This window comes from Hemiscyllium ocellatum, chromosome 47 (genome assembly GCF_020745735.1).
Source record: "Hemiscyllium ocellatum isolate sHemOce1 chromosome 47, sHemOce1.pat.X.cur, whole genome shotgun sequence".
NCBI classification, from domain to species: domain Eukaryota; kingdom Metazoa; phylum Chordata; class Chondrichthyes; order Orectolobiformes; family Hemiscylliidae; genus Hemiscyllium; species Hemiscyllium ocellatum.
Window position 1 is genome coordinate 4,603,664 of NC_083447.1, and position 19,454 is coordinate 4,623,117.

At 40.5% G+C, this 19,454-nt stretch overlaps 1 protein-coding gene across 2 annotated transcripts in view; it reads right to left on the minus strand.

Annotated features, from left to right (window-relative positions):
- The window catches only part of LOC132836590 (SPARC-related modular calcium-binding protein 1-like), a 107,614-nt gene that overhangs the window by 33,035 nt on the left and 55,125 nt on the right, over positions 1 to 19,454 (minus strand). For both annotated transcript variants that reach the window (XM_060855970.1, XM_060855969.1), the window contains exon 3: positions 14,371 to 14,483. In XM_060855970.1, the coding sequence (XP_060711953.1) occupies positions 14,371 to 14,483 (113 nt within the window). The remainder of the gene's footprint in view (positions 1 to 14,370; positions 14,484 to 19,454) is intronic.

Here is a 19,454-nt window from a genome sequence, read left to right on the forward strand (position 1 = left end):
GCATAGTGGGACATATATTAAAAGGGAAGGCAGTGGCCTCGTGGTGTTATCACTGGACTGTTAATCCAGAGACCCAGGTAATGTTCTGAGGATCTGGGCTCAAATCCTGCCACTGCAGATGGTCGAATTTGAATTCAATAAATATTTGCATGTAATGATGGCTAGAAAACCATTTTGAATTGTTGGGGGGAAAACCCCAGCTGGTTCACGGATGTTCTTTAGGGAACGAGACTGACATTCTAACCTGTTCTGGCCTACATGTGACTGTAGACCCATAACAATGTGGTTGACTCTTAACTGCCCTCTGGGCAATTAGGGATGGCAATAAACGTTGGCCCAGCCAGCGATGTCATAATCCGCTGAATGAACAAATACAATTTCCACTCGGAGGTTTTTTGGGGCAGATTTTCTTGTGCGATTATATTCTTAAAAGCTCATAATATATTTATACACAAATAAAACACCAAAAAATTTGGTGACTGATAGGCAGGAAGTTCTGGCCCTTTTCAGGACCCCCGGGCTCCTAAAACTGGGTGTCATATTTAAAGTACGTGACAGCACTTCACTCTTTGCTTCCTCGGGCATCATTCAACCTCTGCTCATCATCACCACACACCCCTGGAAATGTCAGAGCCCACACAAAAAAAAAGGCACCATACTTTTATGATGCCTCCACAGAGGTTCTCTTGAAGGTTGTCCCAGGAGGCAAGGAAATCCTTTGCCCAGGGCAAAAAGGGGCCATTCTGACTGATGAAGATAGCCTGGACAGAGGTAGCTACAGAGTTGAGCACCTGGCAACAGCTCAAGACAACTTAACTCCAGTGCCACAAGGGGATAAATGATCTCTTGTGCGCTGCCAAGGTGTATACTCAAAGCTTCATGCCCCATTGAGAGTGAGTTAGCAATGTAAAGTTGCCACAGAAGAGGGCTGTCATAGAGGAGTTTGGGTGTCGGATATCTCCATCAGCTGCCTCATGTTTAAAATGTGTCTGTCACTTCATTACAGCTACTAATGTAACACTGCCTGCACCACAGTTGTATTGCCTATCATACACAAGCCAGGGTTCACACTTAAAACATAAAAAGAGGTACAACAATCAGCAGCCACACACCATTAGCTCACTGACCTTTCATCATAACTAGAAGAACATACACATCTGAAAGCCAACCTGTGTGAAAGTTTATGAGAATGTAATAGCAAAAGCTTAACATGCCATCAGGATTTTTAAAAATCCCACAACACCAGGTTATAGTCCAACAGGTTTATTTGGAAGCACTAGCTTTCAGAACGCTGCCACAACCACCTGATGAAGGAGCAGCGTTCCGAAAGCCAGTGCTTCCTATTAAACCTGTTGGGCTACAACCTGGTGTTGTGGGATTTTTAACTTTGTACGCCCCAGTCCAACACCGGCATCTCCAAATCATCAGGGCTTTGCCCAATTAAATAGCCCCCACCCACCCATCTAAAAGCTCCAGGCATATCCTGAAAATTTAATTCCATGGTTTCATGTTCCTTTGCCAGTTCGGAAGGTTTGATCATAAATCAATCAGGATTGTAATGACATGAACAACCACAGCCTCCTGGACTGTACCTGATGCTACTACAAGAATTGGGGCATTTGGGAATCCAGTTTTTTGCTTCTTTGTTACATGAGAGCAGTGTGTGGTTTGTGACATTCACTGACACAGCAGGTTTCAGAGGCATGATGACATTTTCTTGCCAGTCTTTTCACATTTACAGTATGCTTTCACTGTATGAAGATTCTTGACTGTCCTTTTAGCTCATTGGTTAAAAATCACTACCAAAAGTGATAATAAGCAAGTAAGGTTAAGAAGATCATTTGTATTGGTTTCACTTAAAAGGCAGACCTTCAATTGGTGCCTGAAGTTCTTAAATTTACATTGAATAATTTAAGATGTAACTTGTGGTAAATGTAGAGCAATTGAGATGATTTTGGACCCATTGTTCCCAATGCTCTCAAGCACTGAGGGTTATTAATTCATATAGTATTTGGATATGCAGAAAACATAAGCAGTAAAAAAATTGTGTTGATTATTCAGCAACTTCATTATTATTGACTGATTCAATCAAATTGAGCATAAAATTTTATTTGCCCGATGATTGGTATATTCCCATGAACACGGAGCATTGAAGTGTCGTGAAGTCTTAGAATCCTTCAGTCAAGTGGTTCAGATTAGCTGTTATTTTGTTATGGACCTAACATTCTTCAGTGAGAAAGAACCTTGAAATGGTTTCATATGTGTTGGCTCCCTGCTGATTCTTCTGATATCTCTTGCTGCTTAAGAATGTCTGCTTTTTTTATTCACATGGGTATCACTGACTGGTCTGCATTAAATGCCCATCCCTAGTGGTCCGTGAGAAGGTGATGATGCATTACCTTCTTGAACCACTGCAGTCTGTTTTGTGTAGGGACACGCACAGTACCATTAGCAAGGGTGTTCCAGAATTTTGATTGAGCGACATTGAAGGCACGGTGATACATTTCCGGGTCAGGATGGTGTGTGTTTACAGGGCTGCATCAGGTTGTAAAGTCTACAACTGTAGAAAAACCTAAACCACAAAATAATCTAAACAACCCAAAATGACCTGTCCCAGGCTGCTTATTTCCATCGAAGTAACATCACTCAACTTGTCCTCTGCCTCAGCTCATTTGCTTCTGTAATTCTGATCCATTCCTTCATTACCTCCACACCTGACTGGTGTCCCACACTCAACCCCTCACAAACTTACGATTATCAAAATCTCTGCTGCTGCTGATGACCTCCGTACCAAGTTTTATTCACATTCCCATCACCATACATATGCTCTGAATTTCATTCATTCCCTTATCAGCATTATCCTCACTGACTCACACAGACTCCTGGTCTCACTCAATTCACGACACAAAGTTGGGTTGGAGGGTGAACTGTGAGGAGGACACAGAGGTTCTTTAGTGTCTTTGGACAAGTTGAGCGAGTAGGCAAATGCATTGCAGGTGAAGTATAATGTGAATACATGTGTGGATACAGCAAAAACAGGGAAGCAGGTTTTATTGGAAATATGAGAGATTGTGAAAGGTGGAGGTGCAACGCAACTTGTATGTTCTTGTACACCAGTTGCTGAAAGTAAACACATAGGTGCAGCAGTGGTGAGGGAGACATATGATATTAAAGTTTTGAGCCCAGGAACCCTCCTGAACTAGATTTGAAACGTTAATTCATCTTCTGTCCGCTGATTCTGCCAGAGCTTCTCCAGCAATTTCTGTTTTTGTTTGATCTTTTGTTTGTCCACAGTTCTTTATTTTATTTTAGGTCAAATTGCATGTTGTTCTTCATTATGAGAGTCCATACCTGGAATATTCTGCAGTTTTGGATTCATTCTCTGAGGAAGGATGTTCTGTCAATGGAGTGAGTGTAACATTGACTTACCAGACTGATTCTTGGGATAACAAGACTGACATATGAGGAGAGACTGGATCAGTTAGGAGGTGTAGTGGACAGCGAAGAGGGTTACTTCAGATTACAACAGGATCTTGACCAGATGGGCCAATGGGCTGAGAAGTGGCAGATGGAGTTTAATTCAGATAAATGCAAGGTGTTGCATTTTGGGAAAGCAAATCTTAGCAAGACTTTTACACTTAATGGTAGGGTCCTAGGGAGTGTTGCTGAACAAAGAGACCTTGGGGTGCAGGTTCATAACTCCTTGAAATGGAGTCGCAGGTAGATAGGATAGTGAAGAAGGCGTTTGGTATGCTTCCTTTATTGGTCAGAGTATTGAGTACAGGAGTTGGGAGGTCATGTTGCGGCTGTACAGGACATTGGTTAGGCCACTGTTGGAATATTACATGCAATTCTGGTCTCCTTCCTATCGGAAAGATGTTATGAAACTTGAAAGGGTTCAGAAACGATTTACAAGGATGTTGCCGGGTTTGGAGGACTTGAGTTATAGGGAGAGGCTGAACAGGCTGGGACTGTTTTCCCTGGAGCGTCGGAGGCTGAGGGGTGACCTTATAGAGGTTTACAAAATTATGAGGGGCAAAGATAAGGTAAATAGACAAAGTCTTTCCCCTGGGGTGGGGGAGTCCAGAACTAGAGGACATAGGTTTAGGGTGAGAGGGGAAAGATATAAAAGGGACCTAAGGGGCAATTTTTTCACACAGAGGGTGGTACATGTATGGAATGAGCTGCCAGAGGAAGTGGTGAAGGCTGGTATAATTGCAACATTTAAGAGGCATTTGGATGGGTATATGAATAGGAAGGATTTGGAGGGATATGGGCCGGGTGCTGGCAGGTGGGACTAGATTGGGTTGGGATATCTGGTCGGCATGGACGGGTTGGACCGAAGGGTCTGTTTCCGTACTGTACATCTCTATGACCCTTTCACTATAATCATTTGAGAATGAGGGGAGTTTCATAGAAATCCATAGAACTAGATATGGTAAATGCAGGAATAATGTTCCCATTGACCAGGGATCCAGAACTAGGGATTACAGTCTAAGAAGGTAGGATGATTTACCAGGATGTTGCCTGGAATCAAGGATTTGAGTTATAAAAATTGGGTAGGCTGAGACCTTTTTCACTGGAGTGTAGGTGGGTAAGGGGGTGACCTTATAAAGATTTATAAAACCATGAGGGGCATAGATAAGGTGAATAGCAAATGTCTTTTCCATTAGTTGGAGGATTTCAAAATTAGGGGGTATATTTTTAAGGTGAGAAGAGAAAAAATTAAAAAGGGCATGAGGGGCAACTTTTTTTACGCAGGGACTGGTTCATGAGTGGAATGAGCTGCCAGAGGAAGTGGTGGATGCAGGTAGAGTTACACTGTTTAAAAGACATTTGGATAAGTACATGAATAAGAAAAGTTTAGAGGGATATGGGCCAAATGTCAGTCGTTGGGACGAGCTTAGTTTGGGAACATGTTTGGCATGGACTAGTTAGACAACTCTATGACTATGACTTATTCAACATTTATACTAATATCCTAGCCCTATGAGGTTACAGTCACAATATAGCCCACAGTGGCACAGTTAGCACTGATGCCTGACAGTACCACAGTCCTGGGTTGGATTCCACCTTCGAGCAACTATCTATCTGGAGTTTTCACATTCTCCCCGTGTCTGTATGGGTTTCCTTCATATGCTCTGGTGTCCTCCTGCTGTCCAAAGATATGCAGGTTGGGTGGATTGGCCATGCTAAATTTCACACTGTCTAAGATTTTAAGATCTCATCTCATCTCCTCTTGGGTAAACGTAAAAATCCCCAGACATTATTAGAAGAGAAGCAGGAGAATGCCATGTCCAGAGCAACCTCAAACAACACCACAAAAATTATTTATTTTGTTAACTACCTCACTCATTGTTAATTTGAGGCATCTTGCTTCTTGAATATTGACTTTTGCCATTGAAACATTTAAAAATAGTTTGAGATGTACTGAGGAGATGATCAGCTGGGGTTCAGGATTTCAAATATTGTTCAAGCTGCTGACCCCAATATATGGGTTGAGTTTATAAAAGTTTATAAAATCATGAGGGGCATATATAAGGTATATAGCAAGTGACACACAGAAAGTGATAATTTCATAGTACAAGATTGCTGCATTGATATATGAAGTCCACTACCTGCAATTACATTCATAGAAATATCTCTGTAATGACTTTTTGAGATCAGCCGGTGTTCCTCTCAGAATATGAGTTCCCTAATTGAAACTGTTAACCTGCTTCAATTGGGGAGGCCTGGCTAACAGGTATAAGCAGGAGGGTCAGAGGTTCTGCTCACTCTGAGAGCTGCCCTGATGAAGCTGGATCAGTGTTAAGTACTATGCACATGCAAAGAAAGGATAACTTGGTGACGGGATACTGGCCTCTGTGGAATTATTTCATTATTAAGTCTTAGCTCTTTTGAAACTCTGATATGCATCTTGTCATCATATCAAAACACATACTAGAGCATAGCCTTTTCCTCAAACTATAAATATGTTTATCCTCCTCCTGGCTTTTTCAGTGCATCAAAGTGAAAGCTGATGGTATTATCACGTACTTTAACTCATTCTTTCCCAAGATTGCAAAATGCCACTGAATAAGTTCAGTCCTCTCCCAATCTACAACATGATATACATCAAGTTTGGGGGTCACTATTTCCTGGTTTCCCTGCCCATTTACTCATTGTTTTCAAATATGAAGTGGTCCTGCACTCTTAGTTTTAGTATTTCACCCTGACTTCTCAATTAAAGAAATGAAACTACACTGACAGTAAGTAAACCGTCAATCAAAACTATACATTTCCAAGTCTTATGTCACTGCAAATACTCTGTGAGCAACCAATCACCTCAAGTCTATGAATGAGCTAATGAACTAAGAATTCAATTAACTCTAGCCCTCAATGTTAAAAATCACACAACACTAGATTATAATCCAACAGGTTTAATTGGAAGCACTTGCTTTCGGAGCATCGCTTCTTCATCAGGTGGTGAAGGAGCGTCGCTCCAAAAGCTAGTGTGCTTCCAATTAAACCTGTTGGACTACAACCTGGTGTTGTGTGATTTTTAACTTTGTACACTCCAGTCCACCACCAGCATCTCCAAATCATAGCCCGCAATGTAATTGTTTGTTCACAGGCTAATAATTACCAATCCACAGTTGCCAAGCACAAGCCATTCGATGTCACATTCAGATCAGTACTCCCCCCACAAGTATTTTTCAACCAAAGTATGATTATCACTGTTCAATGCATTCAATAAACACCAGGATAGAAGTCACAGAAAAAGTGAATGTCTTTAACCAGGCTAGATCATTCTTGTTTTTCTCTGACAGAAAATTTGTAAATATTCATTTTAGAATTTCAGTTTTTATCAAATTTGTTTAAATTATCAACCACTATTGTGTGTGTTTTTTTATACGGCTTCTAATGGTGAAATCATCCCTCTTTACATTACTCACTTTCCACTCCAACTAATGGTTGTAAATACAACTCAGAAGATCACTTTCATCTGACCAGAACATTCAATTTTCAGTCAGTCATTTCCATCCGTTCAAACAAAACAGAATGTTAGATAATATCTGTTACATTTATCCCTTCATAAGAACTGAACTATAGACCAGAAATGTGACTGTTCCATTCACTGTGGTTTGGGATCTTGCAAATGTATATTTTTTCTCATTGATTCTACCAAAATTGGCTTACAAGTAAGGTTGAGTTTTTTTTGCTTATCTTTAATTGAGCTTGAGAAAGTGGTGTGTCATTTTGAATTGCTTCTGTTCAATATATAGCTGCTCTTTCAATAAACAGGAAGTTTCAACATTTTTATCCAGTGAGAATGAGCAAAAAGCAAGAAATCTCCAGGTGAGAATGGTGAGAACCTTGGCAACTTGGCAGGGCTAGGATAACAGTATTTGCTGCCCTAGAGAAGACTTCAGCCTGCTGTTTCAAAGTCTCCCACCATGCACATGTGCACAAACACGTGGTGGGAAGGTAGAATTCCAACTGCGTTTGCATTTCCTAGGCAAGCAGTCAGTGTAGTTTCATTTCTTTAATTGAGAAGTCAGGGTGAAATACTAAAACTAAGAGTGCAGGACCACTTCATATTTGAAAACAATGAGTAAATTGGCAGGGAAACCAGGAAATAGTGACCCCCAAACTTGATGTATATCATGTTGTAGATTGGGAGAGGACTGAACTTATTCAGTGGCATTTTGCAATCTTGGGAAAGAATGAGTTAAAGTACGTGATAATACCATCAGCTTTCACTTTGATGCACTGAAAAAGCCAGGAGGAGGATAAACATATTTATAGTTTGAGGAAAAGGCTCTGTGAACGGACCTGCAGGTAGGGTCACCGGTTCTAGCACAACAAATTCATGGAAATGTTGACAGAAGTGATATCACAGACGGGCGGCAATGAAGGACAAGACCTGCTAAGAGAAAGTAGGTATTCGGGAATAGGTTTATTGAGTATGTATTTGTGGGGATTTTTTTTTTATCATGTGAGATGAAGCAGTGGATAAAATTTATAAGCTATATAAGTTTTACCTTAAACATGCACAGTTTGCAATTGTTCGAGATGTTTAAATAGAATTTAAATGACTCGAAGGATGGAATCCTATAGCGATCTGAACAACAAGGACTATGGCAAGTTGTATGGTAAAATTGAGTGAGAGTGCAGTGAGGCCCATATCGATGTCGAGATCAATTTGTATCATCTTTTAGGCTTTTCACATGTGGCGTCACAAGATTCTCATTGGACAGAGGTGAGTTGCCAGTTGACAATGATTATTGCTTGTTAAATGCCTTGTTGACAGCCCAACTCCCCTCGTTAATATTCAGCCTCCCATCTTACCAAACTTGCCAAACAAACTCAATGTCGGGAAGACTTGACAACGAAACCAGATCAAGCATCTGACAGATCCAGCTTGTTGCTTGCTCCAACTGATGTCCGTTTTGAACACTTGGAGAATAACATCTCAGAGTATGTCATGGGCACCATACTTCCATGGGCATTGGCATCTGACATGTGCCAACCTCTAAGAACCCTCATGGATCATCTCTGATCCACTTACAGGATGCTTCTGAACTTCATTTCTGTACCTCAGGCTGCGCTGGCATCTATCATTGTAGTACTACAGAAGAACATGCATCGATTTCATAGACCATGCCGGGCTGTACCTCCAAGCTCTTCACTTGCTGTCATAATGCTCAGTGATGCTGAGTCTACCTGTATGCTCAGAGCATCCCCGCCTCACATTGCTTTGCCTTGTCATTTTGCACTTTGACCCTTAGTCAGAGATACCAGGCTCATATGACTGCTATCTTACCATGCTGTTTAGCACAGACACAAAGTTATAGTTATCACAGTTATAGTTATCACCAGGCCTCAGTCAATTCAAGGAGAAAAATTGTTGTTTGACTTCCAAATAACGCAATAATTGTAAGAACAAATCACTTGACTGATCAAGTCAAAGGTGAAATGACCTGAATTCCTGCTTGAATATACACTGTACCACATTTGGATAATTGCTTATAGTTTGTGCCCAATCACTCATGCAAATTCAAGTCCCATCAATTCCATTGGAACCCTCCTAAATCTAGGGCAAACAGATCTCCCTGGACTTTGTTTTCTTTATTTGAGTTTGCGTTTAATTGTGCAGCACCACCCTAATCTGATATACCCAAACGGCAGTGATACATGGTAATAGCTGTGGGTGTTTCTTTCTCCTTTATTGCTGATTTGTAATTAGCGGACTGGTATGTATACAATATTGCTCTGGAATCTCCTGGAATGGGTTTTTTGATCACTGGAAGATTAACATCAAGTTTCATGGGCTTTGGGTTGACTTCAGTTCTGATTTTTCTTTTAGAAAGGCAGCATTTTTTGCTGCTCCAAAATCATTTTCCCTCAAAGATCATCTAATTTGCCTCAAGCTCTCTGACTTGGAGGGAAGCTAGAAACCTTGTTGTTCCCGTGAACTTGTTGCCTTTATCTTAGGTGATACTGACGGCAGAGTTGAAGAACCGTGGTAAGTTGCTGCATTGTATCCTGTAGAAAGTATATACTGTAACTATCATGCTGTGGAATGAAAGATTGCTTTGTCTTCCAGCCTCCTGCTTATCTACTTTGGATTCCAGTATCTGCAGTTTTTTTGTCTTTAACTAAGATGGTGGATGAACTATCCTTCAAGCAGATGTCTAGCTTCTTGTTGCATTGATCCAAGCAAGTGAAGAATGTTCCATTCCATTGCTTGTGAGTTGTGCCTTTTAGTACCACAAAATCTCAGAAGTGTCCTAGTGTAGAAGGAGGCTATTTGGCCAATTTTAACTGAATTGGCTCTATAAATGAGCATTATGACTCAGTGTCATTCCTTTGCCTTTTCCCCATGTCCTTGTGCATTGTTTGATTAGAAACAATCATTTCATGCCCTCTTGAATGCTTTAACTGAACCTGCCTCCATCATACTGTTGGCCAGTGCATTCCGGACCTGAAAATGTCTGAAAATGGTTTTTTATTACCTTATATTTGCTGCTCTTGCAAAAAGCTTTACATCTATGGCCTGCCGTTCTTTATCCTTTTATAAGCAGAAACTGTTTCTCCCTATTTACACCATTTAGTCCCCTTATTATTTTGAAAACTTCAGTCAGGTCTCCTCTTTGCTTTCTTGTATCCAAGGAGAACAGTTGCAATCTCTCCAATTTATCCTCATAAGTAAAGTCTCTCATCCTTGGAACCAATCTTGTAAACCTCTTCTGCACTTTAAAATGCATTCACATCTTTCCTATGGTGTGATGCCCAGAACTCTAGCTGAGGTCTTATATAAGTTCATCATCACCTCTTTATTCTAGTATTCTATGCCTTCATTAATAAATTCTAGGATACTGTATACTTTATTAATTTCTCTCTCAATCTGTCGTGCCACCTTCAATGATTTCTGCACATATACACCCATGACTCTCTGCTTCTGTACCCCTTTTAGAATTTCACTCCCTATTGTATAGTGTCTGCTAATATTCTTCCTACCGTGGGTGGCACGGTGGCACAGTGGTTAGCACTGCTGCCTCACAGCGCCAGAGACCCGGGTTCAATTCCCGCCTCAGGTGATTGACTGTGTGGAGTTTGCATGTGTCTGCATGGGTTTCCTCCGGGTGCTCTGGTTTCCTCCCACAGTCCAAAGATGTGTGTGTCAGGTGAATTGGCCATGCTAAATTGCCCGTAGTGTTAGGTAAGGGGTAAATGTAGGGGTAAGGGTGGGTTGCGCTTCAGTGGGTCGGTGTGGACTTGTTGGGCCGAAGGGTCTGTTTCCACACTGTAAGTAATCTAATCTAATGCATTACCTCACATTTCTCTGAATTCAATCTCATCTGCCACCTATCTGCACACTCCATCAACGTCTCTATGTCCTTTTGAAGGTCTAAGCTGTTCTCCTCAAAGTTTACAATGTTCCCAAGTCTCAAAACATCTGTGAACTTTGAAATTGTTCCTGACACATCAAGATCCAGGTATTAATACATAACAGGAAAAACAAGGATCACAATAGCAGACCCTGGGGATCCTCACTACAAGCCTTTCTCCAGGCAAAAAAAAATCCATGAAACATTGCTCTTTATTTCCTATCACTCAGTCAATTTTGCAGAAACTTGCAATTTCCTGTTTTATTCCATGACCTATACCTTTTCTCACAAGCCTGTTGTGTGGTATTATATCTAATGCATTATAGAAGTCCATGTGTACGACATCAACAATACTGACTAGTTCTGCTACTTCTTCAAAAAACTCCAGTTGAATATACTATCATCTTTAGAAATCCATGCTGGTTCTTCCTAATCAACCCACCTTTTTCCACCTGACTCCAAATCCCAATGACTGTTTCCAGCAGCTTCACACCACTGACGTTAAACTGACTAGACAGTAGTTGCTGGACTTATCTCTACAAATCTTTTTGAAAAAGGAAGTAACATTTGCAATAATTCAGTTTTCTGGCACTTTTCCTGAGCCTAAGCAAGACTGAAAGATTGTGGTCAGTGATCCTGCAAATTTCAGTCGAACTTCCTTCAATATTCTTTGATGCATCTCATTTGGCACCTTGCCAATTTTAAATCTATCCAACATGACTTTATTTTCAATTTTGAATCCACTAGTGACAGAGTTTCTTCCAGGGTCATCGTGGCCTGGGTAGCATCTGCCTCTTTGGTAAATACAGATGCAGAGTTTTCATTTAGTAACTCAGCTAAGCCCCTGCCTCCATGTGTAAATCTCCTTCTTAGTCCCTAAAAATTAGACTTACTCCTCCTTCTACCTGTACACACTGCAGAAGACTTTAGGACCCCCTTTATGTTGGCTGTCAATTTTCTCTCATAATTCCTCTTTGCTTCTCTATTGTGGATTTCATCTCCTCCCTGAACCTTTCCAATTCCCCTTGGTTTTCAATTGTATTTTCTTCCTTGACAATTGTCATAACAAAGAGGAAAGAGTTAGACCATTGTATGATATAGACAGACTGGTTGGATGGGCTAAACAGTGGCAAATGGATGTTAGCGATTTTTGAGAAGATTTGTCGCTCAGGTAGAGGTTCAGATTGTATGTTTGCTCACTGAGCTGGAAGATTTGTTTTCAGACATTTTGTCACCATGCGCGGTAACATTATCAGTGAGTGTACGCTGAAACGCTGGTGTTCTGTCCCGTTTTCTATTTATGTGTCTTGGTCTGTTAAGGTGGATGATGTCATTTCCAGTTCTTTTTCTCAGAGGTTGGTAACTGGTGTCCAAATCGATGCGTGTATTGATGAAATTCCGGTTTGAATTACAGGAATTCCTGTACATGTCTCTGTTTAGCCTGTCCTAGGATGGATGTGTTATCCCAGTCAAAGTAGTGTCCTTCTTCATATGTGTGTGAGGATACTTATCATAGTGGGTCATGTCTTTTGGTGGCTTGTTTGTGTTTGTGTATACTGTTGGCTAGCTTTCTGCCTGTCTGTTCAATCTGTTAATTTGAACCCCATTTACCAAGCTCTGGGAAAAAGAACTGGAAATTATACCACCCACCTTAACAGACCAAGACACATAAATAGAAAGCGAGACAGAACACCCACGCTTCACCAGAGGCTCTCTGATGATGTTACCTAGCATTGTGACGAAACATCTGAAAACAAACCTTCCAGCTTAATGAGCAAACTTACAACCTGAGTGGCAAATGGAATTTGATCCTGAAAAGTATGAGGTGATGCATTTTTTGAGGACTAACAAGGCAAAGGAGTACATGTTGAATGGTGTACCCTAGGAATGGAATACCCTGGGAAGTACAAGAGATCAGAGGGACCTTGATGTGCATGACCATGAAGGCAACAGGACAAGCAGACAAGTGATTAAGAAGGCTTATCGGATACTTTCCTTTATTGGTCAAGACATGAATACAAGAGCAGCAGATTATGATGGAGTTATGTATAATGTAAGTTCAGCCACAGCGATAGTTTAATGTGCACTTCTAGCTGCCATGCTGCAGGTAAGATGTGACTGTACTAAGGAAGGTGCAGAAGCGATTCACCAGGATGTTGCCTGGACAGGAGCAGTTCAACTATGAAGAGAAGCTAGATAGACTGGAGTTTGTTTTCCTGAGAGCGGAGAAGACTGAGGGATGATCTGATTCAGATCTGCAAGGTTCTGAAGGGTATAGTCAGTGTAGATAGGAAGAAATATTTCCCACCCCCGGAAGAGAGGTCAATAGCCAAAGGGCACAGTTTTTAAGGTAAGGGCCAGGAGGTTTAGAGAGGATCTGAGGAAAATCTTTTCACCTCGAAAGTTGGGGTTATCTAGGACTCACTGCCTGAAAGGATGGAAAAGGCAAGAGCTCTCAAGACATTTCAGAACTACTTAGATAAGTACATGCAGTGCCAAAGCACTCACAAAGTACCAGAAGGAACTCAGTCCCAACTTTCAATTGCCACATGCTCGGGTGCCATTTTGCCAGTGCAATAATATGAAACTTTTATATGCCTATAAAAATATAATGTCATTCAGAAAAGCTTGCACTATTTCAAAATCTGGGTCTGAAAACAAGAAACTGTTGCCACAATGGAATGCAGGTTCTTCTTCTAGTTTACAAGTGTCTGCAACATGAAATGTTCATCTCTTTTAATTACTTTCCCAAATGCTAATAATTGGTACAATTCACCAACTGTGGAGCAAGTGAAAAATGCTTGGTTTGGTGGCAGCATGATTATCTTTGCCCAAGTTACAAAGTTGTGATTTTGGAACAATTTATTCTCGTAAGGAATTCTTATCTATGTATTAACTTGTTACACTTGCTATTTGAAATAAAAATTCACCTCATCTTCCCCCTACCCTGCCCTGCTTCTTTCATTAGTGATCTTAAATCTATGTCCCCTAATTATTAAATATCCTGTCTCTGACAATAGTTGTCTCTACCTACTCCATTAAAACTCTTGATACATTTGAATGCCATTACTAAATCTTCCTTTACCTTTTCTGCTGTAAACAAACAGTCTCTCCAGATGAAACACTTCATCAGATACCAACTTGCCATGAGCATCAGTGTGATAATTTTGCAACAGTCTATTGCTGTAATCAGAGGAGAATTTCTAATCCAAATTGATCCAGGAATGAGTGAAGAATAACTCAGTTGGATTCGACTCATGAGTATCAGTCCACTCAGGTTTGCAATGAATTCTCTTTTTAACAGCTTGTCAATAATTATGTTTAAATTTAAAATTATATTTATAATTGCTGAAACCTTCAGCAATTGCTGAAGTGATCTAATCTTCACAATTAGATGACTTCAATTGTTCAGTAAGATGTAAGCCAGTGCCATGCCTAATGTCTTATCTGTGCACAATTTCAATACCGAGTACTTAATATTGATTTCTCATAGTACCTGTGCAAAGGAGCCATCCTCATTGCATTCTGGGACAATGATGGAGTCTGTTGCTCTCCTTGTTTGTGCAAGTGCTTGGGCTCTGTCTTCTCGACATCTTGCTGTGGCCCTTTCTGTAACACAGATCAACTCATTTCAGAAACAGCTATGGTGAATGTATTCCTAAAATCACACTGTTCTCCATATTAAAGTACAAATTATGGTGATCTCTGGGTTCAAATGTAATCAGAAAGAATGAAACCCTTGACCACATTCAGCTGTACTTTACAAAGTTACCTCAGAGAGCATTCTAATATCCAGTTATGTTCCAAACAGGTTTAACCCCAATCACAAACCATTAAACAAAACATCATGTGATGTGAGCACTTATAGCAATCAGATCATCGAATAATTGCATACCAAAATTTGGCAATCCGGAAGGAAAGTAGACAAAAGCAGAGAAAAGGATAAGGATTACATAACGTGTACTCAACCAATAAGAATATAAGAACTAGGAGCAGCAGTAAGCCATCCTGCCCATCGAGCTACTCTCCCATTCAATAAGATCACGGCTGATCTTTTCATAGACTCAGCTCCACTTCACCTACACTCTCACCGTATCCTTTAATTCCTTTATTGTTCAAAATATATCTATCTTAGCCTTAAAAATGTTTACTGAAGCAGCATCAACTATTTCACTGGGCAAAGAATTCCACAGATTTACAAACCTCTGGATGAAGAATTTCCTTCTCAATTCAGTCCTAAATCTGCTCCCCCTAATTTTGAGGCTGTGCCCTTTTGTTCTAGTTTCACGTGGCAGTGGAAACATCCTCTCTACTTCTAACTTATCTATTCTCTTCATAATTTTGTATGCTTCTATAAGATCCCCCCCTCATCCTTCTAAATTCGAATGATTATAATCCCAATCTACTCAATCTCTCCACACCAAGGCTACCCTGACCAAGCTGATTCAACCAATCGGCATGCAGATTAAAATTCCCCATGATAAAAGCTGCACCATTTTTACACACCTTAGTTATTTCTTTGTTTATTGCCTGCCCCAAAGTGATATTATTATTTGGTGGCCTATAGACTACTCCTATCTAGAATTTCTCATTTCCACCCAAAGCCCTCTTCTCCATATATCATCTATGAACCTATGTCATCTCTCAGCGCTGCCCTGATGTCATCCTTGAATATCAGAGCAACACCATCTCCCTTACCTTCCTGTCTGTCCTTCCAAATAGATACCCCTGGATATTTAACTCCCAGTTGTGACCATCCTGTAACCGTGTCTCCATAATGGCTATTAAATCATATTCATGCGCAATGACTTGTGCCATTAATTCATCATCTTGTTACAAATGCTACAAGCTTTCAGGTAAAGTGCCCTTAAGCTAATTTTCTTAACCTCATGATTTCTAACATCTCTAATAATATCTCCTGAGTTATCCCTCCTTTTAACTTTTTTTCATAGTCTGTCTTGTACTGAAACCCTCCTGCACACATGCTAACCTGCTGCTCACCTTTATATTTACTATCATACTTCTTATGGTTTTCCCTTTCCCTTCCCTTGGACTCACTAGTTTAAAGTCCTAGTGACCACCCCACTTATCCTTTTCGCTAGAACACTGGGTTCAGATCAGTTCAAGTGGAGATCGTCCCATCGGTAGAGAACCATCGGTTGGACCAGAACATTAAAAATTGATGACAGCACATGAAAGAAGAATGTCTATAATTTTACAAACTTTTCACTAATCTAGTAACAACATTCAGTTTGAGGTGTACTATTAACCAGCAAAATACGGTTTTGAATGGATTCCATTAAAGATAAATTCTTCCAAGATTCTATACTTTGGGTGATTCTGTTTTGTGCAGTTGGTTATTAGTGATGAAAATGGAATTGAAAGTCATCATCAAATCTTGTGTTGTGAACCTGGTTGAAATTCATTTCACTGCAAACTGAACAGTAACATTCCTAAGAAAACTGGAAAAATACATGGAGAGAAAATTACATAGCAGTGGTAAGAGAACAATGGAGTAGAACTAATTGGATAGCTGTTTCAAAGAGCTAATGGGACACTAAAGATCAAAATGTACTGTAAGAATTTATGGGCACAATTTCTCAAACTCAACAGTTTCCTGCTCCACCAGTGGAAAGGTCAATGGGGAAACTCATCGTCCCTGATGACAGTAGCTCCTGCAGACTTTTAACATTCCATAAAACATTAACTGATTAAAGACTGGACTTTCTCCCGTCATCTCAGAGGAAATCCCACCTTGAGCTGTTGACAGCTCAGGATTCTTATCAGTGCCATCAGGAACAATGGTGACTGGGGATGGAAGGGGCCATGAAGCTGGTAGAAGATAGGCCAAAAGGTAATTAAACAATTAAACAGGAAGACAGCTAACAATCCGCATCCATGAACATCAGCTAGCCACAAAACAACACGACCAGCTATCTCTAGTAGCCATACACTCAGACAACCAGCAACATGAATTTGACTGGGAAAACACCACTATCATAGGACAAGCCAGACAGAGAACAGCCAGAGAATTCCTAGAAGCATGGCATTCATCCCCAAACTCCATCAACAGACACATTGACCTGGACACCATATACAAACCACTACAGCTGAAACTGACACCCGGAAACGGCAAGAACATCCATCAACAGACACATCGACCTGGACCCCACATACAAATCACTGCAGCTGAAACTGACACCCGGAAGCGGCAAGAACAAACCAATATAAATACCGGAAGAAACATCAAAGCAGCGCTTCACACGAGGCTCCAACAGCACTGATGATGTTCCCTAGCCAGGGAACGAAACGTTTGCAGCAAAAACTTCCAGCTCGGCGAGCAGAACCACAACAACGGATACCCGAGCTACAAATCTTCAATCAGATTTTAGGTAATTAAACAAAATAATCAAATTGTTACTGATGATGGAGAAGCCTCTCCAAGGAAAATGCTGAGGCTGCAGAGATTGCCTTCCCTGCCCATGACCTTCCTTTATTCTTCAGAAAGACACAACACCACATCCCTCAGGTTGCTGTTAGAAGGCTACTTCAATTTACCTGACAGATTCCCTAACCAGCAGGGGTGAAGGGGTTTGCCAGGTGTAGACCTAGTAAAATTACCCTTATTATACAAACTGGCTTCCTACTTCATGCAAGCCAGAAAAATTCTCCTAATTGATTCTAGTGCACTCAATGTTTGCTCCTTAGTCACAAAGCTACGTAACTCCTTACTTCATTTAATCTTCCCCTATTTCTACAAGCTTTTAAAACCCAAACTTTTTCATTTACATCCATCTTCTCTGAACAGCATTGCCTTGTTGGTTTTGATTGATCACTTGCATTTCTCAATAACAGAGGTAATTTGGTAAGTTTAGAACAATTATAGAAAGGAGACTGTTGTTTCATCAGTCGAGCCTGAAATGAAACATAGAACCTATTGATAGACCACTACACTAAATCATCCTTTTTCTAATCAAGGTAGCTCTGCAGAGAACTTTATTTAAAGGATTGCACTGATTTTGGTACGTTATCAGATTAGATTACTCACAGTGTGGAAACAGGCCCTTCGGCCCAACAAGTCCACACCGACCCGCCGAAGCGCAACCCACCCATACCCCTACATTTACCCATTATCTAACACTACGGGCAATTTAGCATGACCAATTCACCTGACCTGCACATCTTTGGACTGTGGGAGGAAACCGGAGCACCCGGAGGAAACCCACGCAGACACGGGGAGAATGTGCAAACTCCACACAGTTCGTCGCCTGAGTCGGGAATTGAACCCGGGTCTCTGGCGCAGTGAGGCAGCAGTGCTAACCACTGTGCCACCGTGCCGCCCACATTTACATTTAATTTAAAATTTAAATTTAAATTTAAATTTATATATTCAACAGTCATTAACTGGATTAAGATGAAACAAAAGAATTAACAACTTAGATAAAACAATACACTGTAGTTTTACTTTATTCTTATGTTGAATGGAGCACTCAGTAAAATTGCGACAGTTCTCAACAATCACTGTGCGAATGCTCAGACAGGAGAAGAGGGGAGAAATGTAGTTGCCCCATCTCAGCATTTCTGTTATGCTTTTGGAGAAGGCTGACTACTTTGTTTTCTTGTCGTAGAGATCCTATACAGGGAAAAGATACCCAAAACACAGTGTTGCTGTTTCAAAAAACAGATGAAAATTGTTGCTTCATCCTTCACCTTGCACTGTGACACACTGAGATTTATGGAAATTGTTAAACTTTGAGGTTGTGCAGGTTAGAGAAATCCCTCAAGGAGTTATGCAAGGAACACCCAGCTAATTGCTCCAATGATTTAACACTATCCTGTCATGTAATATTTAAACAGATGACTTATGTGTGACTAAAATAAAATGGAGTGAACAGATATGTCCCACAGTCAGCTGTCTGAGAGCAAAACTCATTCCAATTGCCATGATTTTATTGGATGGTGGAGCAGGCCAACTCCTGTTGTGAAGTCCTCTGTTCCCATGGTCTATTTTCCTTTCATGGTCTATTCCTTCTTTCTCATGTATTTTTCTTGTTATCCATTAAAGACATCTCTCCTATTCAGAGATACCAACGCTCTGTGGGGGAGGAAATTTCTCTTGAATTCCATATTGGATTTATTTGTGACTGTATCATATTTATGTCCCATAGCTGTGTTTTCCCTACAAATGGAAACACCTTCTCTATGCTCACCATAAATAGAGTGTCTTTATAATTTTAAAAGAGCTCTATTCAGTCCATAGCTTAAGTTGATAGCCCATTGAAAAACACGAAGCCCTTCTTAGAAAGGAGTGTGGAAACAAACTGCAGCATCAGTTGTGGAAGTATTAGAAAGTATGCTGAAAGAGGGGATAATGAAATACCTTCAAAAAGTGTGGAATGGTACAATTTGGTAAGTTTGACATGGCAAAAGGAATCAGCAAGGAGTGTTTTGGAATAAATGATAGAGTTTGTTGTTAATGGGAATTCTGGATCTGTGACACAGTTTGCATTTATGTATTACCTTTGATGTGGTCAAGTTCCCAAAATTTAGCATGCCAATTAAAATTTGACACATGTCCAT